This window comes from Bos indicus, chromosome 28, assembly GCF_029378745.1.
Source record: "Bos indicus isolate NIAB-ARS_2022 breed Sahiwal x Tharparkar chromosome 28, NIAB-ARS_B.indTharparkar_mat_pri_1.0, whole genome shotgun sequence".
NCBI lineage: Eukaryota > Metazoa > Chordata > Mammalia > Artiodactyla > Bovidae > Bos > Bos indicus.
This window is the reverse complement of record NC_091787.1, coordinates 32,896,195-32,922,644: the sequence shown is the minus strand read 5'-3', so window position 1 is coordinate 32,922,644 and position 26,450 is coordinate 32,896,195. Positions and strand designations below refer to the sequence as shown.

Here is a 26,450-nt window from a genome sequence, read left to right as displayed (position 1 = left end):
CTTCCTCTAGAGTTGTTCTGAGGTTTAAATGAGTTAATATTTGTCAAGTGCTTAGAATGGTAGCTGTTGCATAGCATATGCTCAAGAACATTAGCAATTATCATCATTACTAAGTACTATGTTAGGCAAGAGTTGATTAACTCAGTCCTTGGCACCTAGTAGGTTCTATCTGAATGTGATCTCCCAGTGCCTAGTGAAGTACCTAACAGAGACTAGGGGTTTCTCATCTCTGCAGAATTAATAAATGAATGGATAGGTTAACCAATGTTTTAATCCTTGTCCTGCAGTGGGAAAGATTGCAGGGTGTGGCTCAAGGCTGAATCAAGAACAATGCTGGGAGTGGATTGACTCTGTGTATGTCTACTCAGAGACTTTTTTCTGATCCAGTTCCTGAGGTTGAGAAGTCCATGAGGTGGGAAAGTAGGGAAAAGGCTTTTGGTGAAAGGAACAGCAGGAAGCTCTGCCAGGAAGACCTTTGGCTGATCCCTGATGTCACAGCCTCTGTTCTTCATTCATAAAATAGTGATTCCTGGTGGGCCAGTGGTTAAGAATCCGCCTTGCCATGCGGGGGACATGGGTTCGATCCTTGGTCAGGGAACTCTGATCCAACAAGCCGTGGAGCAACTAAGCCCACACACCACAACTACTGAGTCTGCACCACAGCTAGAGAGTCCATGCACCGCAAAGAAGGATCCTGCATGAAGCAAGGTCGATCCCGCCGTGCCGCAACTAAGACCCGACACAGATGAACAAATCAATCAGTAAACGAAAACAGTGAGTGAAATGAAATTTTAAAAAAATAGGGATTCCATTTGTGATGAAGACATTTTGCCGCATAGGCCTCAGACTCTATAAAGGTTATGAAACTCTTCATTTTAACTTGGTACTGGTTTTGATTTTCAGTTGGGCTGGGGTTTTACTTCTCTTCAGTGTGAGCCTCTTATTTATGGCAAGAAAGAGGGTGCTCTGAAGGTGAAAGTCTTGTCTCTCTCTGTGGAAATTGGAGAGAAGGGAGGCCACGGAGGCTGAATACCCGACTCTGCTATATTAACAGCTGTTTCTTCTCTCCTTGAACAGCATCTCCCCTAACCTGGAGCTGGAAGCTCTGTTCAAACGACATTTTACTCAGGTGGAGTTTTATCAGGGTTCAGTCCTCAATCCACATGATCTTGCAAGAGTCAAGGTAAGAAGGAAGAAGTGACTTCTGCTTTTATTCCATCTAGGGGGTGTGTGACTCTGGGGTGACAGGACATGCCTCCTGACCTGGCCAAGAGTCCCTTCCAAAGCCCTTAGAAAATAAATCAGATACTACCAACCTTGATATCACCTTTGCACTGGTCCCAGGACTTTGTTCTGCTGGCACTGGGTAGACCAGCTATGAGCAGTCCATATGTGGATTGCTTGTATGTAACATACTAGACATCACTGGGCCCCTCAATATCAGCACTGCTAAAGGAAGCAGACCACTTGTGTGGGCTCAGTGGTCTCGTATGACATAGCAATCAACTCATCCCCATTTTGAATACTTAAATTGGACTCAGCGTAGCTCTGAAATCTGTTATTTCTATCAGGAAGGAACATGAAGGATAAAGTATAAATAAAGTTTACCCAAGCCATCAAACATTTTGAGCTTCCTTTTTTTCCTCATCAAAGACTAAAGGTGCACAACTAAGCATGTAGCTATCTGGCAGCACTTGGTAATGGGCTGGTCTTTCTGTCTAGAACCTACTAAGTTAGAATCTCCTTATACACACACCTAAGACTTACAAGGGAAAGGGATATAGCAAAATGGCATCCACTACTGTACTCATTTTATATGGATTTTGTAAGCATGTTCCATATTTGCATGCCAGTGGGGATAGATTAATATTCTGAATCCATTGACATCTCAGTGCTTACTGTGGTCACTACATAATTCAGTAAATAATGTAATTGGCAAGCATGAATAAGCCAAAAGAATTTGGGCAAATTCTTTGCTTTATGAAAGAAAGAAAACTGGAGACAACTTGTGACATACCATGGAGAAAACCATGCCCTCCCACCAAATGCAGAAATAGTCTGTCATAAACACAACATCCCAAGTAGGACCGACCAGAGCCAGCATGGGAATTCTTTTGCTTACAGAGTCTAGTTACTATTATCCAGACACGATCCAAGTTATGTCTAATGTGAAATCTTAGGAGAACTTGGGGGAAATAATTATTGTCCATGGATCTGATTTAGTTGCAGGCAATTCTTAGCACAACTTGTGATCCTCTCAAAGGAATAAATCTCTGTTGGCACATGTTTAGCTAAGTCTTTAGGTTGTCTTTCAAGGTCATCTGTAACATACCATTTCACACTCAGATTTGTTGTCTTTTGAATATCTGAATGCTAACTGAATACTAAACAGTACTGAGCCATTATCTGAGTTAGGGCTCTCATTTCCTCTTATTCCACATTTAAGATGTGAAAAAAAGGTTAGATGAAGGACTTAAGAGTCTAAATTTCTGAATCCTCAATGACTCAGTTAGCTTGGTAGCCTGAGAGAAGGGGTTTCACCCACCTAACACCACTTCCCGATTGGAAAAGTCGGGATGATGGTGCAGATGGTGGGGAAAGGAGGTGGAGAGGGACTGAAAGCCTTAATTAATTGTTACCTCAAGACAGAAAGCTTCTGTGTAAGAGGCTATGCAAAATGAAAAGTGTAATTACCAAGGTACACGTTGTCCCTTCCAGCAGCAACAAGATGAAATGTTTATACCATAACAAGAACTTGCAACCTACTCTTTTGACAAAAACTATAATCTCTCAGGATTATTATTTTTTTCTTTTCCTTGCAAAGCACCAGGTTCCCCCAGAGCTGTCAGCAGAGAGAGACTGCAACCAAGGATGGCTATTCATATTTCTATGTTCTGTGATTTTCTTTGGTGTCTTAGATAGAGTCAGCAGATGCGTGCCTCATCCTTGCCAATAAGTACTGCGCAGACCCCGACGCTGAAGATGCCTCCAACATCATGAGGTAATCTCAGGGAGATGGGGAGGGCTCCAGGCTAGGTGCTCCGTGGCCACTTGCTGTTCTGTTGGGTCCCTCTGCAGAGCACCGTCTCTGCAGGACCTTCTTTCCTCATTAGCCACCTTCTAGCTCACCACCTGCATAGGCCCAGGGTGGGGGAACTGAGGCTGTGGTGGGTGCAGAAGGCAATGACACAAGGCATCGTCAGCCTTAAAAGATACGAGGGCTCACAACCAGACGTGAGGTGCAGGACTAGCAAAGGAAAGAGATTTCACTGGGAATATGCCTAAACTAGGGGGGCCTTTTGGAATATCCGGAAGTGTTCTTGGTTGTCATAGTTAGGGGACAGCGCTGCTCATGTCTGGTGGGTAGAGGCCAAGGTTACTGCTCAGTATCCTACAATGCACAGGATGGCCCCCTGTAGCAGAAAACTGTCCGGCCCCAAATAAGAAGCCCCATGTTAGAGCATTCCAAGTGCATCTACAGCACACTCATCAATATCTCCCACAAAGAGGGGTTTGTTGATCAATTGGCTTGTTTCAACCAGTTTCCCCAAACAAAATAGTTTTCTTTACTGAAAGCTCCTCAGTGCTTTGAATACTCATATGAATTTCTAAGGTAATGTTCTGTAGAGAGTTTCTCAAACCTATTTGACTACAGTCCCCCCCAGCCTTTTTTTTAACAGAACGCCTCCTGGTGGGGGTGGGGGAGGGGGGGTGGCGGTCAGTCTTTGGAAAACGCTCCCCAATGCCTTTGTTGTCAATAGGCTGGGCCCATCTAAGTCCATTTTCAGGCCAACTTCTGCTCCTTATTGTTTTTATCAAAATATATTCTGTATTTTTCTTCACATAGACCCATGTTACAGACATCTTGGGGCTATGCGGTGACCAGAAAGATAAGATATTTTGCTTCAGACAGTCAAAGCTCTTTTTGGATTCTTCTTGACTGGAGCATAAATTGCAGAGTAGTTAAGAGAACTGGGGGGGATCCTAAAGAGAATCTTCTGGAGAAAAGATGAACTAAGAGGAAACATTTCACTCCCACTAGATTCCCAGGAACTCTTGGCTAATTGTGAACAGCCATCCCTTGGGTCTAGACCAAGATTCCCTTCTCCCTGCAGCTTGGTTTCCTGTGTCCTGGGAATTTACCTGGGGCAGAGGCTAGGAAGTTGCCTTTGCACCACTACAGTGCTTGCCTCTCCTTGGCTTGGCTTTTCCTCAGTGGGGCCATGAGCTTTCCCATCAGTGAGGGGGCGGAATTCCTCTGGAGCACGTCCATCCTCCTCTCAGCACCTGGTCTTTGTATCTGGCAAGTGACATCTGGCCCAGAGTGCTCTTTCTGCTCACTTTTCTTCGACAGTATGCTTAGTGCAGTCATCTTAACAGAGTCAATGCACAAACTCCTGTAGGCACTGGGCTTCCCAGGCTACAGGGAATTGGTGGAATGGGGGACCTGCTGCCACATCTGGGCCTGTCCCCTAACCAGTCACAGCTCCAAAGTGACCACAGTGGCCCCAGCCTAAGGTGCCTCACTTGACTGTTTCCTTGAACTAGGATTTCTAGCCTTCACATTTTTGTGTCATTTAAAGTGATAAAATTGTAGATTTAAAGAACACTGTTTTTCAAAATGTCAAATGGAAAACCAAAAGAAGATGAAGCTTAATGTTTTGACCCCATGGAGAAACTTGGGGCTGGTACTGCCTTTTATTTTACTTTTTTAAGTGAATAATTGATAATAGTTTCGAAGTGGCCATTTCTTTTCACAATATTCTGTTTAAGTCCTGACGACAGTAGGGTTAACATAAAGACATATAGGGCACCTTATGCCAAGGCATAAAAATGACTGAATAAAGGTAGTATCAGAAGTGTGATTAAGCCATCCATTAACCAGAATCAGAACTAAGGCCCAGCCAGCAGAAGGAAGTGGGAAGCTCAGGGTTAAAAAATGGGCTCTGTTTTTCCCTTATTTGTATAATCCTCCTTTCTCCTTAGTTTAATGAGACCAATCTGCCCCTTCTGAAATTAAAATGTCAAAGATCCGTTTGAAATGAGCTAATGCAGAAAACTGGCTGATGCTGTGAACTGAATTCCGAGAGCTGACAGAGGCTCAAAGTCCTTGAGTTATAAGCATGGGCCAACACAACACTTTTTCAAAAATAAAATGAAATCCTTCAAGTGTAAAAGCCCAGGGTGAATTTGTGCCGGGAGAGGTTTCTGCATGATCCATTTCCTAAATTCACAAGTGGTCGCTTTTCAGGCAAAGCTGCTTCCTGGCTGCTTTCTCTCCATCTTTGCACAAAAAGGGATGAAGCGTAGAGCACTTCCTGGTGGGAAGTTTGTGGGGGTGGTCATGATAAACGCACTTGCATTTCTGATTAGGCTTAGGAGGTGGGCCTTTTGTGGAATTCTATTCTTTAGCCTTCCTTGTCACAAAAGGAAATGTACAATGTCACCTCTGACAGAGTCGGTAATGACAAAAACCATAACTTACACATGGAGAGAGCTTTTAATGATTTCAAAGCATTTTCACATCTGGTTTTTCATGTGCTGCTCATACCAAAGCCTGTGAAATACATAAAGCAGGTACCCTTGCCCCCACTGTCCAGATGAGGAAACAGTCACAGAGTGCCCAGGGATTTCCTGAAGGTCACCCTCTTTGTTAGTGTAGCAGCTGGGACTAGTATGCAGGTGTTTCTAGTCCTCTGTCCCCAGCCCCCCCCCTTTCAGCATGGTGATTGTTATGGGGAACAGAAGGGAGGGTTGAGATGGGGGCAGGCAGTGGTTAATACTAAATATGGACTGAGAGCAGTTCGGGGGAATTTTCCAGCAGACCACGACCTCCGCAAGGCCTTGGCACTTATCTAACCGGCATCAAAGTCGTCATCTAGATGCTATTAACTTTCAAAGGCTGAGTCATGGATCCCCTCCTAAGAGTCCTGCTCAGAAATCATTTCTGTGAGAGTAGCCATGTGTGCGTGACAATTAGAATCATTTGTCAGGCTGCTTGTCTGATTTGTCACGTTGTCTCATGTTGTTGGAATATTGAACTCAGAGCAAATTGTTTCTGGGCTCCTCCCTAGGGTATGTGAGATGGCAAACCTCTGTTGGCCCCACGAGTAGAACTTGCTTTATTTAGATGCCTAGGTAGGCAGTAAGCCCGTGACACGCCGCTCCAGACCCCCCATGCCCAGTAAACACACGTTGTCATCATGGCATCACAGGATCTCTTTCTTCTTTCATGTCTAAGACATGGTCTATGGCCGCTCTGTGATTTCCTTTTCACACGACCATCGGATATGGTGGTGGAAACGCAGCTTGACTTGGCCCAGTGCCCACAGCCCCTCTGAAGGCCCTGGCTGCTGGCCCCATAGGCACTGCATTTGGATGTAATCAAATGAATCTCCCCATTGGACTCCAAGGGTGAGGCAGACCCTGGCTCAGCTTTTGTTCTCTTCTCTTTCAGAGTCATCTCCATAAAGAACTACCACCCAAAGATAAGAATCATCACTCAGATGCTGCAGTATCACAATAAGGTAGAGTAGCAAGCCTGTCCCAGGCTCAGAGGTACAGGCGGGGTCCAAGCTCTCATGAGTATGAGGTCCAGCTGCACACTCACGTGTGTGCGTGCATGTACACACACCCCAGTGCCATCCAGAGACCTGGAGAAGGAGGAGTGATGGTGAAAACCTCCCAGGACACTTCTTCAGTCCAGACACCTTGTTTGCAGGTGGTCCCTTGGAGCGAAACTGCTTCACGTAGTGACTCGTTTATTCAGGAAGCATTTGTTGGTCTCCTGGGTTCAGAAATATCAATATGCCCTTAGATTCCACTCCAGCAACCTCCATTTCTGTGTGCTGCACTCATTTCTTCCATCGGTATTTAATGAATGCCTACTACTTGGTGAGCACTTGGCCTGACTCCTCCAAGCCCACATGGAAATGGTATGTGCTCAGGGATTTTGCAGTCAAGGTGAAGAGTGTCCCAGGTGAGTGAGGGCACTTTTCTCCCTGAGACCAGGTGAACTTGGGGTGGGTGGACCGTGCGTGGGTGGAGAATGTGGAACACGGAGTTCTCAAACTCAAGGTGAGCATGTGCACAGTTGAATTGAGGAAAACAGCTGGCTCTCCAGAGATTAAACATAGAGGGATTTTCCTAGTGTTACAGTTTAGGGGGGATCAGAAAGAAAACCAGTGTTGGAGTCTACGCTGTTTTCCTTATGATTCCTTCTCCATAAACCACAATCCTGTCTCTCATTCAGGGGCAGTACTCCTTTGCTTGGCTGCCAGGAGACTCCAAGGAAAACAGCTTTGGGGGAGGGAAGGTGGCGTCTCTCTGTGTTTGATGTGGAACCAGTTATGAGAAACTGGAGGCTGCTCAGTACCTGCCGCCAGGTGTCCTGTCTGGACAGAATGACTCCCTGCTGGGTTGTGAGCGAGCGTTTGTCCCATCTTATGGGCCATATTCCCTACGAAATAGGCAGTCAGGTGACCCAGAGAGGACTCCATTCTGCCAAATGTGCCAGTGCCCTGCCATTATTTCTTAATTGCTGGCAAGCACTGTCCCCTCTTGCTGTGTGGAAGCCCGTCGGAGATACTGTGGACCGGAGCCTGCTGGCAATGACTGGGAGGCTGCCCACGGCCCACTGCCTCCCAGCGCTCCCGGGTGGTTCCCCTGCAGACTGTACTGGGCTCCAGCCAGTGGGTTGGGTGGTGGGCACCCAGGGTCACAGTGTCTTCTTTGTCTCTGGAAAACCCAGGACACTAAAGAGAAAGTGAGGATGTTGGTAATCCACCAGCACCAATCTGGAGAAGTCTTGACAGCAGCCCCTGTAGCGGACGTGAAGTTTATGAACAAGGCTGTGGCTGGTGAAAGCTCTTGAGGCTGTGAACTCTCCCTCCTTCCTCTGTGATTTGAAATTTCAGTTAGTGTGGGAGTGCCTTAAGCCATTGTTTAGATTTGGGGCTGAATTTAGATTGAATAGGAAAATGAATGTTGCATGTTTAGAAAGGGATGTCAGTTCCTTTTCTTCTCCTTCCAATGAGTGCTGATACAGCATCTTCAAGGAATTAAGGAGAATTTCAGCTCTGTGATTCTTGTCAAACTCAGAAGTAGTTCTGTGGACCTAGGGTCCAGATGCCACTGGTCAGTATTCACATGATCAGGGCAAGCTGAACGTCTTTTACAGCCTCTGCCTTGTCATTATTCAGAAACAGTGACGAACACATCAATCGACCCATGATTAATTGCTTAAAACACATTTTGTTTAGAACCACCCCAATCTATTTGGGTTTCAGAGTTAGGAAAAGTCACTTATAAGACTTTGTTCTTGTAGTCTGTGTGAGAGTGAATGGGGCATAGTGACTTTGTCACAGGGCTCTTTTCATTTCCTTTTCCTTTTGTAGAGAAAGAACAGGAAGTCCACTGGTCATTATTTGTCATCTCATTCCTTGTAGAATTGCAAATAGGCATTCTTCACCTTGCTTTACAATTTTGCTGGTTTTCTAAGATCCTCCTAGCTGCCTTTATAATATTACTTTTCTTCATTTCTTAGCACTTTCTCTTTACCCACAACTAGATGCCAATAGATCTCCATCCATTAAAACTTGCTTTCAAAAAAACAAAACAAAACAAACTTGCTTTCGGGAAAGAACCTGTTGCATGCATGTACACTTACATGACTGTCAGCATATTCCAGAGGATAGTTAATTCCATAATTGAATACCAGCCTTAAAATAGGAAGAACTTCAATATCCCATGATCTGTTGATGGTGGTTTTCTAGGATCTAGGGATGTAGGGAAGCAGTCTTCTTTCCATATAAAACTGGTTCTGAGTTTGTCATCATCATAATCTCGACATTCGTGTCATATTTTACAGTTTTAAAAGAGCTTAGACATCCATTATCTCGTTGAACCCTCAGTTAACCATCTGTGCATTTCAGTATCTCAGTGTCACTGCAGACCGTGGGTCTAAGTTCTGTCTCAGACAGAGCATCTCTGAGGGGTATAACTCATGGTCACTTGGCAGACAGTGAACTAAGACAGAACTGCCAACTGCCACCCTCTCATTCAGTCGAGCCACAGGCTTTTGAACCAAATTGCGGTTCCTCTGGGTAGGACTTACAGAAGGACTGAGGGTCTCGAAAGTCCACCTGTTTCCCCCAGTAGAATTCAAGGAGAGAAACACTCAACCTCACCATCTCTCAACATGGAAAGGAGGTGGCACAGGGTTTTTTTCTTATTTGAGTGCAAATGGCTTAAAACTCTTGAAGGAAAGGATGGTTTATGACATCTTGGAAAAATGTCACTCCTGATGATTTCACTATCAATGGATTTTTAAAATGTTCCCAGCAGACTCTAGAAAAAGAGATCTTTGTCTATGACCTGAAGCCAAGTCCCAGTGGGCCAATGGAGATAGAAGTTCTCTGAGCTTTCTCACTGTAAATCCTTATCCTTGAGCAGAAATGTTAAGGTGTTTGCTCTGAGATGACCTTCTTTCTTCATCATGATGGCTTCCCCAAAGTTGCATGTGTAGTGAGAGATGGCACTGTGGCTGGAATCTGTTTGTTCTGGTTTCCAGAACAGCCTATTTTCACGTTGCTTTCATCTCAAACAGAGGAAAGCTCTGGTCCTGCCTTAGCAGGGCTGGTTCTCCACATGAGAGAGGATTTGCCTCTAGACTCCTACATAGTAATATGCTGGCATCTCCCACTGGACCCACATTTCCCTAAAGTGAAAAAATACAGAGTCACCAGAAGCAAACGAGTTGAAATCCTGGGTCAGTCTTCTGTCTTTTTTTTTTGGCGGGGGTGGGGGGGGCGGGGGGAGGTGAACACAGTCCTTCCAACCTTTGGCAGGTCCCTGGTGACTCCCTGCTCCACAACTGGAGAAGATATGATAGCCAAACAAGGCTGACGAGTGAAACAGACAACATTTCTGTGTAACAGCATGTCTAAGGAACTCAATACCAGATGGGTACATGAGGGACCCAAGACCTAAAATCCTACAATTGGCACACGGGGATGTGAAAGATCATCTTAAAAAGATTTTTTTATTTGTTTGAAGGTGCCATGAAGGTTACATGTTGTCTGTCTGGGGCTTGGACCACCCACATCTCCTTTCACACGTGATGATTTATTTGTTCATGACTTAGATGTAATTTATCCTCATTCTTCTCAGATGATGCTCATGCAGATGAGTGTTTTTCCACTTAGCCTGATATATTTTCTATGATGCCAGGGATATAAAGGGGAAAAATGGGCTTCTTAAGCCAGTGAAGGATAGGGAGAGAAATGGGATAGAGGGCAGGGTAATTAATGGAATTGGGATGTGATGAATTATGATGTGGGAAGGTCTCTGATACTTAGCTTGACAGAAATTCCCATCTGCTATAGCCCACACATGGGACTATTTTAACTGCTTTCATTGGGGAGGATTCAGTCAGCTTTCCCAGGAGTAAACACTGCTGGATTAGGATTCACAAGATTGTTACAGAACAGGATTTTGTAAGAGGGAATTTCACAAGAGTGGTATTTCTGAAAGCCAAGCTTGGAGCCACTGGACTTGGTCGTGGCTCCACAATGGAGTCTTCTCTTTCTAGTAGCACACCGATCGTATGTTGCCCTGAAAGTGAAGGGACTCCTCCTTTGTGCTCCTTGTGTTTGCTGATACCTGGAGAGAAATAGTCATTTCAGGGCCATAGAGTCTTGGCATTAGTAGAAGCCTAGAAAGGTCTGACTCAGTCTCCTGTGCAAAGCATAAGTCTATCTACTGAGTCTTGGAGAAATGCATGCTGAGTTTTAGGGACAAAGACCTTGCAATTTTGGAGGTAACTTTCTCCAGTTATTAGGCAAATTACATCCTTAAAAACTTCCTTTATAAAACAAGCCCAAAGCTTCTTTGTTATAATAGACACCAGTCAGTCATTCCTAATTCTGGCCCTTGGACCAAAGCAAGACAGGCCTGGTCTCTCCTGGTCACAGCAGCACCTGAGTTATGTCCAGGTAACCATCCTGCCTTCCTGGAGGTGTGGCGCTTCTTCAGGCTGAATGCTGCTGGCTCCTTAACTGTTCTTCAAAAGATGTTTGTTTAGAAACCATGTCTCGTCTTAAAGCCTGTCATTTATCTCTGGGAGTTATTCAGTTGTCAACTTCTCTTTAAATCTGACTGTTTTAATCTGACAACTGGATCAAATGCTGGGGAAGTAGCCTGACCAGTTCACAGCAGAAGAGAATATTTGTATGTCCTGTGATCTGGAGACAGTTTCTGACGAACTACCGTTGGATTTTTCTGTAATCTGTCACAGATTGGCCTCTTTTGGAGATTTTTAGTTTACCCAAACACTTTTTTTTTTTTTTCTGTCCCCTCATATCTGTTGCCAAATAAGGGCTTCTCATTTTGGATTTATATAATTGATTTTTTTAAACCTAAGTGCTGTACTTGACATTAAGGCCTTTTGAATCTTTTCTGGTTGTTTCTTTGGCCCATTTTCCAACTCTGGAGAACTTTTGAGCCTTAATTCTTTCATCTAGTGTATTATCTCTGACTCTCTGCTTCATGCCACTTAAAAATAATTGGATGATTATGCCGCTGGGTCCTCGTTTCAGGGTCTGACCTCACTGGTGAATAGGATCAGTCCATCTGCAAGAGATTGTAACATGTCTCCACTGTGACATGCCTGATAATTTAGGGCAGTGCTTCTCAAAAAATGGTTCCTAGCTCAGCATTACCTCGAACCTGTGAGCAATGAAAATTCTCCAACCTTACCCCACCCGCAAAGAGTCAGAACCTGTGGGGGGAGAGGGTGGCAGTTTGTAAATCCTTCAGTTGATCTGGATGCCCACTCAAGCTCAGGAGTCATAGAGCGAGAGATCTGGGAAGGCAGATAAAAAAAGATATCTACAATATACAGGCATCTGACAGTCTTAAGGTTTTTTGGAGAGCCAGTTTAGAACAACCTAGCCAGACATTCTAGTAGCACAAGTTGACGTGTCTGTCACAAGAGGAAATTCTTTCTGGACTCTGTTTGGCTCAGTGACAAACCCAAGGGGAAGACTTGGACCTGGTAGGTGCAGAAGCAGAGTTGCAGGGAGACTGAGATCTAATGCACAGAAGAGCTGAATAAAGCAGGAAACGCCAGACCCAGGCAAGGGAGAGGAAGGCGGAGTCTGGATGACCCTGAGCAGTTGGGAAATACTGCATTTCCCAGAGGAGACTTTAAACAATTGAACATTTAACAAAGTAAGGTCTCATACCTGTTTTTGTTTCCGCAGGCCCATCTGCTAAACATCCCGAGCTGGAATTGGAAAGAGGGGGATGATGCAATCTGCCTTGCAGAACTGAAGCTGGGGTTCATCGCCCAGAGCTGCCTGGCTCAAGGGCTCTCCACCATGCTCGCCAACCTCTTCTCCATGAGGTCATTCATAAAGGTAACGTCTCGTCCGATTAGAGCGCATTAGCCCCGGATTCAATTTGTCGTGGGGTTGAGTAGAGAGCACAACTTAAACTCAAAACAGATCGACGGGCTTTAACCACTCTGGTTAAGGAGAAATTCCTTGTTACAGATTTGGGCACAAGGCCAGCTTCTTTCAAAATTATGTTTTTATTTTTATTTGGCACATCCATGGCCATTAAATGATTGTTCAAAGCATGATCCTCTCTCTTTTTTTAGATAAACCACATGTTTATCTATCAACAAAGCCTCCGCTGTTAAAACAAAAATATGATTTATATACATTCCATATGGCACCAGAGCGCCTAAAGAAAAGAATTATCATTTTGCTCTTTTACATCAAGTGGCTGCTGGACCTCTCACTGTGCGGATAAATGCAGACCATGTGTTTGTGCTGAAGCCCAAACCCCAACAACATAATTCATTTATTTATTTCTGCACAATCAAGGAGGCCAGCAGGGCCGACATGCCATGGTTGTTTGCATGAAGAGTCAAGGGAGGAACTGAGTCCTGGGCCACAGGGCCCTTTACACCGTGAGATGGGCGGTCTGGATATACTCATCGGGCGGTCAGCAGTTCACCCCCTAGGGTGACTGGGCAGCCTCTCCAAAGTCCCCAAAGTGGCCCCTGACCACTGGACTAACTCAGACACAGGAAGACCCAACTCTGTCCTCACATGCCAGGCCAGGAGTGTTTCTAGGACATCGGGTTGAGGACCCAGGACTCTGCTAAGTGGGCTTTGAGAGCTCTTGGTGATCCTTATCCTTGGACTGCTTAGCCTAGACAGACAAGGTAGCAAACCAGCGCAGTAAATCCTGTCTAGACTGGGCCTCCTTGATTTGGTATTGGTGGCCATTAGCTCAAGATCTAGCCTTATATTCCTCTCCCTGTTATTTGTTTATTTACATTCCGCTTCCTGAATTGTTAATGGTTGAGGTAGGAAGTGAGTCAGTCACTAAGAGATCCTGCAAAGGGGCCAGAAACTCTGAAATGGAAGGTGTGAACTCTCCAGCCTTTTGCTGCTGTTGTTGCTGCCTCCACCACCAGCAGTCGGGAGTGACCCTGGATGCAGAGACAGGGGTGGGTAGGGAGGATGGGAATGCAGGTGATGAGCTAACTCCCTGTCAGGGCTCACCCTTGGCGTCCGTAAATTGTGTGACTTAGAATAGGATTTTCATCTCAGAACTCACCCTCTCTGCCCAACTCATTTACATCATTTAGCCAATTTATAGTTAACGTTACAGAAAAGAACAAATCATCCTGGAGTCCTTTCAATCACTTTAGTGATGGATGCCTTGACGAAAATATCCTTCACTTTACTATGTGCCCAGAGACCTCAACTCTGCAGAATCCTGGCTCAGACCCAGCTCACAAATAAGGACATTGCTTTTCTTTAAATGGCTCCTTTAATCCAGGCTGCCAGTCCCTGCCTGGATACAACTGAAGGCAGGCAAATAGAGGCAGCAGGGAGGTCTTTGTGGCTGGACCCAGAGACGAGCCTCAAAGCCATGTGTAGCCTAGTGTCTCCCAGGGCTCTTACATTCAACACAAGGAGCCCAGACCAGGATAAAGGACTGTCACCAAGCGAGCTCTGGTGGTTTCTTCCAGCAGGGAATTACCCACAGGACCAGCACACATGATCTGGGGACTTTGGCTCTGCTTCCTGGTGTTGATAGAACACAGCCTTGGCAGGGCCCCACCCCACACGGGGCACTTGACATGCGTATGTTTTGATTTTGTGGTGCCTGCGTGGAAACTAGATCTGCCTGTCAAGACAATTAATAAAATAGATGTGACGCTGATCCTTCAGTGTTATTACCAGCAGGGAGAAAGAACTTCTGTCCAAATTTCCTCAAGACCCTAAAGGGCCGCACCTCTGTAGCCAAAGATGTCCCCTCCAGCCCTCGCTAATCCCACTGGCCAGTTCCTATTTAGGAAGAGCCTGCGGGAGAGGCTTCGTCGGGCCCTGGTATAACTCAGAACACATTTCCCTCCCAGGGTCATGTTATCATGTGATTTGTGTCCAGGGCCAACCCCTCCATGTTTGGAGGTAGGTCTTTGAATATGGCCTTCACCTTCTGACATTCAGGTGATCTTTCTGATGGAATTTTTTAAGGCACATGACCTGTATATAACAAGTGATATGCTTTTTTTTTCTTTTCTTTTGAAATAAGGACAATCTGAAGTACGCACTCCCAATTCTGCAGGGTTGTCTTCATGCTTTTATCCTCCACATTCCAGATCCTTGTTTCTTTTAGGTCATAATAACACCGTAATGATGCTCTCTTTGACATATTTTACATATTGTCTCACATTCCAGGGGTCACAAAGCCTTATTTGGGGTGTTGGATGGAAAAGAGAATCTATACCTGGATTACTGTTTGCAGAAATGGCTTCCTTCTGCAGTGTCCCCTGGGTCCTGTGGTAGAGAGTTTATCTTCCATGGGGAGAGGCAGGCCTTAGGGATGGAGGGATGTGGCATGAGGCTTCGGCAGGACCTGATCCCTTGAGAAAGCTTAGCATTTCTGGAAGCCGAAGGTGGAGTGTGAGCTCACCCTCTTCCTGGCCCTGGGCAGATATGACGTCTGTTCTTCCTCCTGTGGAATCCATTGTAACCTGACCCTGCTGAAAGAAGACAGGACAAGACTGAAACAGGAATGACGTATCACAGTGACTGTCCACCAGGCTTTCGGAATGCATGAGGCCAAAAAGCCAAGCCTGACAGTGAGGGTGATAAAGTTCCATGAAAGAAAGAGGGACTGCTGATAAATGGAAGATACCAAAGAGACCCACCCCTGGGGTACCAGAAAATACAGGGGAGCACCTCTTTATCCCTTCAGCAAGGGCACTTTCAAAGACATTTTGCCCTAGGGTGCCAAGTCATTGCCTCTGAAAGCCTTCCTCTGAATTGATCTAAACTTTTGGGGAATCTGTTTATATTTTTAGCTTATATCTTTGGGGTTAATGAATTCCTTAAGTTTCCTTGTGTGCATGTGTGCATGCTAAATTGCTTCAGTTGTGTCTGACTCTTTGACACCTACGGACTGTAGCCCACCAGGCTCCTCTGTCCATGGGATTCTCTAGGCAAGAATACTGGAGTGGGTTTCCATGCCCTCCTCCAGGGCATGCCTGTGACTCTTGCATTGCAGACAGATTCTTTACCTCTGAGCCACTGGGGAAGCCCTTAAGTTTACTTAAGAATTCCTAACTGCTGTTAAAGACTTATTTCTGACTATTTGTCCTTAATTTGCTCCACTTAACCTTCAAGACATGGCCTGTGTAGTTTCTCATGTGCTGGGATTTGTTGAACAAATCCACCCTAACTTTATAAGTCAGTACCTTTAATGAAAGCAGCTCAGACTGGTCACTCAGGGGTCTTGTGGCTCAGCAGCTTGTTGCTTATGATGCAGGTGAAGGAGCATTTTGTCCACCAGGACCCAGTTCTCACCCTTGAATGCCTTGAAGGGGTGTAGGCAAGTACCCTGATTCCTGTGACTTGTCAATATCTACGTAATCAATCGGGCTCAGAACATCCTGTTCATTGACTGCTATCTGATCTCCTACCACCTGCCTGTCAGGTTCAAATGAGTATCTTCCTAACATCTTCTGGACCGACCAAGACAAATGAACTACTTAGCTTATCTGCTGTTGCCTCATCCATGAATAAGTGGCCACGTGTATCCTCTTCTTGGCATCCTCACTTGGATATAATTAAGATCCATTGATTTAGAAAAAAAAATTTTTTTTTAGAGATTTGCCATGTAATATTAAACTTTGTCTTCAAAATATCTGGTTTCAAGCTGGGGCTTGACCTGCTGTCTTTGTGAATTGTGCTATTATTTTTACTAGGATTAGCTGTCCTTGGACATGCAGAATTATGTGTGTGGGTGCTGTATTTTAGAGAGTGATTAACTCTTGATATTTCTTTTCAATCCGTGCTGCCTTCGAATTTAGCACATTTAAATTGTTCTCAGGATCGCCGATGATTTTATCTCTGCTAATCTACCATTTTACACACACACACACACACACACAGAGCCTAAAACATGGTATGTATTCCATAAGTTTATATTATTTGAATAAATCGATTATGAAATTGGAGGAATACATGATGCACTTCTTTTGTTTTCCCTGCTTGACAAGATTTGGAATTTATGGGTGAAATTTACTGAAGATTGATTACAGCACAGTCTCTTCTGTCACATCGTCTATTTCTGAATACAGAAGCACTAGGGAAATCAGGCCCATGTTATTCAAGTCGTATCTTTTTAAAAAAATACATTTATTAATTTGACTTCGCCAGGTCTTAGTTGTAGCATGTGGGATCTTTAGTTGTGGCATGTGGGATCTAGTTCCCTGCTTTGAGGGTGTGGAGTCTTTTAGCTGCTGGACTGCCAGGGAAGTCCCTCAGACTGTATCTTGGCCGAGGTGGACTTTGCTGTATGTAGAAACCATTTGTCAGTATTGCCACTGTCACATTGAGATACACTGTCAGCAGTGCAGAGTCCAAGTACTAACTGTAGCCAAGGGAATTGTTTTTAGTACCTTTATTTTGGGTTATATTTATGTATATATGTGTGTTTGTATGTATGCATGTATAAAAACATTATGGAAATAAAAATCAAGAATCTTTAGTAATAGCTAGACTATATTGGGTTCCAACTATGTACCAAGCCCTGTGCTAAATGCAGTATGGGCTTTGTCTCATTTAATTTTCACAAACCACCCAAACTTGGCAATATTATCATTACCTCTGTACAGGGACAGGTTCTGTGGGTTAAGGAAAGTTTAGCATCTTGTGTGAGAATGTAAAGCTCAGAATTGGCAAACTCGCATGTCAAACCAGGAATGCTGGTTCCAAGTCCATCCTTGAGTATTTCTATAGGAAATAAGATAAACAATAAGAGGGAACCTTAGCTTTCTGTTGTTTATGTTATGGGAACTCTTGATTCAATAGAGATTCCCCAGGCACCTACCATATTCCAAGCAGTGTGCTAATAACCCTATTATCCTTATGGCTAAGAGGTACTCATAAGCTTCAAGAAGCTTCTGTTCTGACTGGGATGTCTGGGCACATGTTTGCACAGCCCTATCCTGTGGCTTTTGTTGGCCTTTCTCTCTGGTCAGCTCTATAGGGGCAGAAGTCATGGCATTAGACAGGTGAGGGGTTAACTTAGGCTTGGATGAGTCAAGGTGGGAAAATGAACAGGCTCTCAAGAAGGAAATGACATTACACATGGCCTATTCAGGAGGTGAAGCTGATTGGCTTAAGTAGGTGCTTCTGGGAGATAGCAAGAAATTCTTATTGGCTGATGGGTGTGTAAGCTCTGGAAACCGGAAGTATTCATCTAGGTGAGGGAGGCATGTGAGAAGCAGAGCTCAACCCTGTGTGGATTGGGAGAGAGGTGGGTGACAGGGTTTCTGAAAAGGGGCCAAGACTCCAACTGATAAGGCTGGGATCCAAGCAGCTTTCTGCTCCAGGAGGAAATCCTAATGGTGCCAGAGAAGAGGGTTCACTTGGCAAAGTAAACCTACTTGGGGTGTTAGATAGTGAGATGCAAACTGTTGCTTATTCCATACCCAAGAATGATGTCACCCTGATCACAAATGGTATAACAGTGGACTTCTACAGACATCTGTCACCAGTGGAGAGCTGCTCCTGATACATGTATATTCATTTCCTCGGTCATCTCATTTATTCTCATAAATCCTATGGATGACTCCCAGATTTATATCTCCATCCAGAACCCGACCCCAGTGTTGTTTATTTAATTGCTGCTTAACATCTTTATTTGAATGTTTCATCTCCTCTGAGACCTAACCTATCCAGAGCTGAATTCCTATTCTTTTTCTGTAAACCTGATCTTCTCCCATTGCACTATTGGCCAGATTATCCTTCCCATTGCTCATGCTATAGTTCTGGGATTCCCCCTTAGCTCCTTTCTTCCTCTCATGCACCATATTCAATTCAGCAAAGAATCCATTTGGTTCAACTTTCAAAATAAGCCCAGAATCTGTGCACTTCTCATTACCTCCACTTTATTATCAGATCCAAACCACCATCATCTATCTCCTAAAGTATAGATCAGCATCCTAACTGACCTCCCTGCCTTGCCTTATCCCTCTCCTATTAAGCATGAGTCAGATCCCATCACCCCTCTGCATAAATCTCTCCATGGTGTCCCATCTCATCAGAATAAAGTTATTACAAATGTCTATAGGTCCCATGAGGTCAGGTTCCTGTGGCCTCACAGACCTTGTCTCCTAAATCTCCTGCTCCTTAACATCATCCACACTCCGTTTACCTAATCTAGGAATTTTGCACTGGCTGCTTCCTCTGATGGGAATGTTCTTCCCCTAGATAGCTTCTGATTTCCCTCTATCACATCCTTCATGTCCTTGTTTAGTGTTAATTTCTCGGGGAGACCTTTTTCTAAAACATTAAAATCACATATTTAAAAAGGGATTAAAAACAAACTTTTTGTTGAAGTATAATATACAAACCGGAGTGTGCATCTGATAAATGGACAGCTTGTTAAATAGTCACAAAATTGCACTCCTGTGTAACCAGGGCCTAGATTAAGAAACACTACATAATTAGTACCCCTAGGAACCACTGTTTTTAAGCCAGATGACAGTGTATGTGTGGGTCTGTTTTGGGGATTTCTTGGGGGAGCATTGACGTCTCTGCAATGTTGAGCTCTCCTATCTATGAAGATGGTACATAAAGGGATGCTTTACATAATAAAGGGATGCTTTATAAATCAGCAGTTTCCCTGGCAAATGTAGGAAAAACAGGAAGAAAGTGACCAAGTTTCACAAATTTTGATGGGGCTTCTGAGGGTCCCTACCAGGAGTAGATGGCCTACTTTACATATTCTCTAGGAAGGATCTGTATGCTCTCTTAGACTTCATGGGGAGAATAAAGTTTCCATGTGAGAAAAACATCAGAATTGCATTTTTAAAATCTGCATCCCCCTTGCCTCCACACCCCATATGTCCACATCCTTGTTGAATCTCTTGGCTTTGTTTTTCTCCATGGTATTTATTGTGTATTGCCTCTTTTCTCAGAAACAGTGTAAGCATCCTGAAGCCTAGAGCTACTTGCTTCTCCCCAGTGCCTAGAACAGCATCTGATTCACAGTAGGTTCTCAATATATGCATTTTGAATGAATGAATGGTCTTACCAGCCTTTATTACAGATAGCTGGGTGGGGGCAGGACCAGCAGAGACTTAAAATTTGAGGTGATTATGGTGCTGAAAACTTTTTCCTCTGCTACTATATGTGGTTCCTTTGCCAAATTAAAGAGCTTTGACTCCATATATAAACTAGAAATTCAAAGCTTTATAATGCTTGGTGAGGATGCATGGAGTCTGGTTAGATTCGGTTATTAAACCATTTTGACTGCCAGAAAATCCAGTCAGTGTGTTGTTTAAATTCACAAATCAAAATAAATGCCCATGAATTGAAATGAATTTGCTGAACTTCAGTATCCCATTTGGGGCAACATCATTGTGTACCCTCTTTCCATCCTACTTTAATCTCATTAGATGAGGGGCTCTACCTGCCTCCCCCACTGCTATTGACTCTGCCCAAGATGACTAACACCCACCTGAATGCAAAACAACTTCCCTGGAAACGATTTCAAATGAAGAGAGAATTAATCCATGAACTATTAACAAGGATTCTGTTCCCCTCTGGCCCTGGTAATTTCTAGAACATTGAATTAAAGAGTTCTCAGACCTTTACAAATTCTCAAGGCAAACATTATTAGCAAAGAGAAGCCCATACAGCATGTTAGAAGATTGCCAGAAAATGTCAATGGAATTTCTGAATAAAATAAAAATGGTTGAAACTCTCTTTCCCCATCTTCTCCCCTTCTCCCTCTTTTCTTCCCCCTAACATGATTAGAAAGTCATTTCATGTGTCTTATATGTTTGGTCAATCCAAGGCAAACGTACATGATTGATGGTGACAGGGAACACATTTAATTCATTATTCTTTACTTTGCAGCAAAATGATTTGTGTAAACTGTCTGCCTAGCATTAAAGGTAAAACAAACTTAGAAACCCCAAAATGTTATATTTTTGTCTAATATTTTCCTTTTGGTTTTATAGCTGTAATCACATATGGATTCTTTTATTTGGCTCTTGGCAAGGACTGAGCAAAGGGGAAGTAACACAGATTACATAATATGCAAAGCCCTGTGCCTGTTGAGGATGGAGCCCCAGAAACTGCAGTGGCCAGGACTCAGTGAAACCCAGGAGAAGCTGCCATTCCCCCTGGCCCTTATCAGCTGGTAGGCTATTGTTACTAACATGAAGGAAGGCCCTCTGGACCAAGCCTCTGGTACAACATCAAAACAAGCTCTTTCAGAGATTATTGGCCTTTAATTAATTGAGTGCATTTCTGAGTACACTTGGGCATCTTCCTCACCTTCCCCCCACCCACTACAATTTCTAACTTTTAGGTTTTATGGGTGCTAACCACCATCACTGACTTTTCAAGCAAAAATCTCAAAATGCTGTTAAACTATTAGGAATAAAATCTCAGATTCCCTTACTAAAGCTTTTGGTTATCCCTGCCGTAAAGTGATATCAAATATAAATCTATGCCCAGAATAATGATGAGGGACCTGGACCTCTGAGATGACCATTTTACATATCTCAGGGGTGTGAAGCAAGAAACCACCACTGATTTGATAAGGGAGCTGTTTTGTCAAGATCTCTAGTTACCATAGCATCCTAAATGTGCATAGCACTTTAGAATTTAGAAGATAATGCATTTCAGTTAAAATACTGTCATTTAATCTGTAGGGTAGGAAGAAATAGGAGAAGGGAAAATAGAAGATGGTCGATGGGAATGATAGTACAAAGACCAGATCGCTGCTGGATCTTTATGTTCTTCACTCAGTACTTTCCCGACAATTACACTTTGCTTTAAAGGTAAACACTACTTGGTTTTGTATTCAAATTTATGGCTTCTAAGAACAGAAATCACTTCGCAGTATTTGCAAAAGTAGTATCCTAGGTTTCTCCAAGTATGCCTAAATACATGATATGAAAAATAAGATATTTTTCAAAGGTGGGAAATTCTTGTATCTGCCCTCATTCCCTCCATGGCACCTTAATATGGAAAAGTCCCAAGCAAGACTGATAAGACCATAATGCCTTGTCATTTGGGAGAATTTGTTGCTCAAGTCAAGTGCTGCTTTGGATCCAGGGAGGGAGATGATGACCAATTTGCTGAGCCGGGATGTAAAAAAGCTAAAAACCATACTCCCAGCCCTCTAAAGGAGGGTATCAGTGGGTCAGAAGATGCTGGATTTCCAACATGGGGATCATATCAATAAAAGGACATGAGATCCAGAAGAGCTAAACAGTGCTGAGAAGAAGAAAGGAAATTTTCTTACACTGTTTTTCCCAGGTAAAGTTTTTAATTTTGGAAGTTCGGAGGTTTTCTCAAAATGTTAGAGAGTTTCCATATGATCCAGCAGTTCTACTGTTAAGTATCTACCCAAGAGAAATGAAACCATATGTATTAATTTCCTCTAGCTGCTATAATAAATTACCACGAAGGTAGTTACTTACAACAGATTTTTTTTTCTATTCCTTTTCTGGAGGCCAGAAGTCTGAATTCAGTTTCTCTGGACTAAAATCGAAGTGTTTTCAGGGCATCTGTGGATCTTTAAAATTAGGAGACAGGTATTCTGCTTCCAAAATATAATAACAGGACAGCCATAACAGTTAAAGGCATTCCCATTCCAAAGGGAAAAAAATGGGAGGAAGAAAGGAGCTACTAGCCCCAAGTACCTTCAAAATCCAACCAAACAAGTTCCATTGGGTTTTTAGATCTGGGAATAATCCTCTGTGGCTTAAAATTTGCCATCGGTAATGTGATTTCTCCAAATGTGTTCTTCAAAATTGCCCTGGTTATTCTAGTGCTTTTGGCTTTTCATATATATTTTAGGATCAGCTTTTCTATATCTACAAAAAAAAAAAAAAACCTACTAATTTTGATTGGAATTGTGTTAATCCTATAGATAAAGTTTGGGGGAACATTAGCATTCATGAACTTCTGTTCCAATCCTTGAACATGCTATTTCCATTTACTTAGATAATCTTTAACTTCTTTTATTGGTGTTTTGTGGTTTTCTGCAAACAGATTCTCTATATTTTTGTTAGGTTTGTATGTAAATATTATATTTAGGGGGAGATATTTTAAGCGGCGTTTTAAAAAAATTCAGGTTCCAGTTGTTCATTGGTGGTAAGTAGAAGTAAACGTTATTTTTCTATGTTGACATTGACTCCTTCACTATATTGCACCAGCTGGTACTTGCAGAATGTTGAATAGGTGGAGTGAGAGTGGACATCTTTGTTTTATTCCTACTCTTAGGGGGAAAATAATCATTATTTTACCATTAAGTGTAATATTAGTTGTAGGTGTTTTGTAGATGTTCTCCTAAGGTTGAGGAAGTTCTTTTCTATTGATAATATAATGAGAGTTTTTTTTGTGTGTGTGTGTGTGTGGATGGATTTTGAATGTTGCCAAAGGCTTTTCCTGCATCAATTGATAAATCATGTCTCTTTTCTTCTTAATATTGTGGATTACATTGTCTGATTTGAGAATTTTGAACCAGACCCTGTACATTCCAAGACAGACCCCCACTGCTCACAGTGTGATTTATTTATGTCTATTATCTATTTCTATAGCTATATATCTATAGGTAGATATATAGATTTGATTTCCTAATATATTTGCAAGCATTTTTTTATGTCTGTGTTGGTGAGTAAATATTTTTCTATAGATTTTTTTATACTATCTTTGTCTGTCTTTAGTATCAGGGTAAAGTTGACTTCATAAAATAAGTTGAGAAATCTTTCCCTTCTATTTTCTAGAAGCAATTATGTAGAAATGGTGGGTTTTTTTCTTTCCCTTAAATGTTTAGTAGAATTCGTTAGATTTATTTTACCAAAAATTTTTAAGTAGCTTCAGTTGTGTCCGACTCTGTACAACCCCAGAGACAGCAGCCCAGCAGGCTCCCCCGTCCCTGGGATTCTCCAGGCAAGAACACTGGAGTGGGTTGCCATTTAAAGACTAATGTAATTAGTTAGAAATATGTTTAGATTATTTTATTTAATCTTGGGTGAGTTGTTGCAGTTTGAACTTTCTAAAAAATTAGAAATTAGTTGAACATATCTGAGTTGTTCAATTTATGTATATAAGTTCGTAGTTTTCTGTTGTCCATCTAATGTCTTCAGGACATTATAATAAGGTCTATAATAATGACCTCTGCTCATTCTTGATTTTTAGATTTGTCTTGTTCCTTCCTTCATTCCTCCCTTCTTTCTTTTTTTGGGGCACATAAATTTTGCTGATCTTTTCAAAGTTTTTGCTTGTATTATTTTCTTTATTTTCTGTTTTCTTTCTGCTTGCTTTAGGTTTATTTTACTCTTCTAACTTTTAAAGATGAAGTGTAGTTATGGATTTGAGACTTTTCTTTCTTAATGTAAGCATTTAAGGCTATCTGTTTCAGTCTAAGAACTGCTTTAGGTACATTCCACAATTTTTGAAATGATGTATTTGCATATAGTTAAAATATTTTATAATTTCATTTGAGGCTTCTTCTTTGACTCATGGGTTATTTAAATGTATGTTGCTTAATCACCAAGTATTTAGAGCTATTCCTCTTATATTTCTATTATTATTTATGGTCTGATTCCATTATGGTAAGGGAACCTACTTTGTATGATTTTGATTCTTTTTAATTTGTTAAAGTGTGTTTTATATGATCTATCTTGGTGAATGTTCCATGCAAGCTTAAAAAGAATGAATATTCTGCTATTGTTGGGTACAATGTTCTATTAATGTTCATTTGGGCCATTAGATGGACAATGGAATTTTGAAACTCTACTAAATATATATATATTTGGATTGTTGCATTTTCTTGATGAATTGAACTTTTTGTTATTATATTTTGTCCCTATATCCTTGGCAATTTTCTTTGTTCTAAAGTCCAGTAGATTTCAGATCTGATTTAATAGACCCATCCAAGATTTGTTTTTGATTAATGTTTTAATGAAGAAATATATAGGTTCTCATGATTTTTTTTGAAACAAACTACCTCTTTAAATTCTAAGTGATTTTCCTATAGCCAACTTATATTTGGATCATTTAAAAAATTACTCTGTGAATCTCTAGACCATTTATATGTAACATAGATATGTTTGGATTATATCTAATATTCTGTTATTTGTTTTCTGTGAATTTCCTCTGTTTTAGTTCTCCTCTTTCCTCCTAATTTTCTTCTTACAAACAGTTTAGATTTCATTTTATTTGTAGTGTTTTTTATTATATAACTTTATATAGTATTTAACGGATTACCCTTGGGATAATGTGCATACTTAACTTTTCAAATCTACTTAGATTCAGTGGCATACTAGTGTAATGTGGAAAACTTACTAACCTGTGGATCTCCTTACCCTCCCCATTTTTGTTATAGTTGTATTGTTGAAAACTCCATCAGACAGTGCTATAATATTTTCCATTTCAGTTGTTCTATCTTCATTCCTGATGTTCCAACTTCCCCCTTGGAATCATTTCCATTCTGTCTTCCTTATAAATGATTTTTCTTCATCTGAGAATGTCTTTATTTCATCTTCATTCCTGAAGGACATTTTTGGTGGACACAGAATTCTGGGTTGATTAATCTTTTCTTTCAGTTCAGTCACTCATTTCATGTCTGAGTCTTTGTGACCCATGGACTGCAGCATGCCAGGCTTCCCTGTCAATCACCAACTCCTGGAGCTTGCTCAAACTCATGTTCATTGAGTCGGTGATGCCATCCAACCATCTCGTCCTCTGTCGTCCCCTTCTCCCCATGCCTTCAATCTTTCCTAGCATCAGGGTCTTTCCAATGAGTCAGTTCTTTGCTTCAGGTGGCCAAAGTATTGGAGTTTCAGCTTCAGCATCAATCCTTCCAATGACTATTCAGAACTGATTTCCTTTAGCATGGACTGGTTTGATCTCCTTGCTGTCCAAGAGACTCTCAAGAGTCTTCTCCAATACCACAGTTCAAAAGCATCAATTCTTCAGTGCTCAGCTTTCTTTATAGTCTAGCTCTCACATCCATACATGGCTACTGGAAAAACCATAGCCTTGACTAGACAGACCTTTGTTGGGAAAGTTATGTCTCTGCTTTTCAGTATGCTGTATAGGTTGATCATAGCTTTTCTTCCAAGGAGCAAGCATCTTTTAATCTCATGGCTGCAGTCACCATCTGCAGTGATTTTGGAGTCCCCAAAAATAAACTCTGTCACTGTTTCCATTATTTCTCCATTTATTTGCCATAAAGTGATGGGACCAGATGCCATGATCTTAGTTTTCTGAATGTCGAGTTTTAAGTCAACTTTTTCACTCTCCTCTTTCACTTTCATCAAGAAGCTGTTTAGTTCCTCTTCACTTTCTGCCATAAGGGTGTTGTCATCTGCATATCTGAGGTTATTGGTATTTCTCCTGGTAATCTTGATTCCAGCTGAAATCAAGCTGAAATCTTTTCTTTCAGTAATTAAAATTTTTGTTTCATTTCCTTCTTGCCTCCATTGTTTCTAGTAAGAAATCTTTAGTCATTGGAATTATTAACCTATAAGTAATGAGTCATTTTTCTCCAATTACTGTCAAGATTTTCTTTTTGTATTTAGTTGTCTCTTATCTGATCACACTGGATTTAAGCATTATTTTTTTGGATTCTGTTGGGACTCATTGAGATTCTTGAATTTCTAGCTTCATCTTTGGCAGAATTTGGGACATTTTCATTCATTATTTCCTCAAATATATCTTCTGCAGCATACTCTTCCTGCTCTCCTTCTGAAATTCCTATAACGCAAATGTTGGACTTTTAAATATACCATAGGGCCCTAAGCGTTTAGTCGTTTCCTGTCTCTGGTGGCTCAGTGGTAAAGAAACTGCCTGCCAATACAGGAGATGCAGGTTTGATCCCTGGGTCAG

General features: G+C 42.2%; 1 protein-coding gene across 15 annotated transcripts in view; it reads left to right on the top strand.

Annotated features, from left to right (window-relative positions):
• KCNMA1 (potassium calcium-activated channel subfamily M alpha 1) overlaps positions 1-26,450 on the top strand; it is a 774,726-nt gene that overhangs the window by 541,964 nt on the left and 206,312 nt on the right. For all 15 annotated transcript variants that reach the window (XM_070782104.1, XM_070782103.1, XM_070782107.1 and 12 more), the window contains exons 11-14: positions 1,078-1,183; positions 2,919-3,001; positions 6,458-6,527; positions 12,264-12,419. In XM_070782104.1, the coding sequence (XP_070638205.1) occupies positions 1,078-1,183; positions 2,919-3,001; positions 6,458-6,527; positions 12,264-12,419 (415 nt within the window). The remainder of the gene's footprint in view (positions 1-1,077; positions 1,184-2,918; positions 3,002-6,457; positions 6,528-12,263; positions 12,420-26,450) is intronic.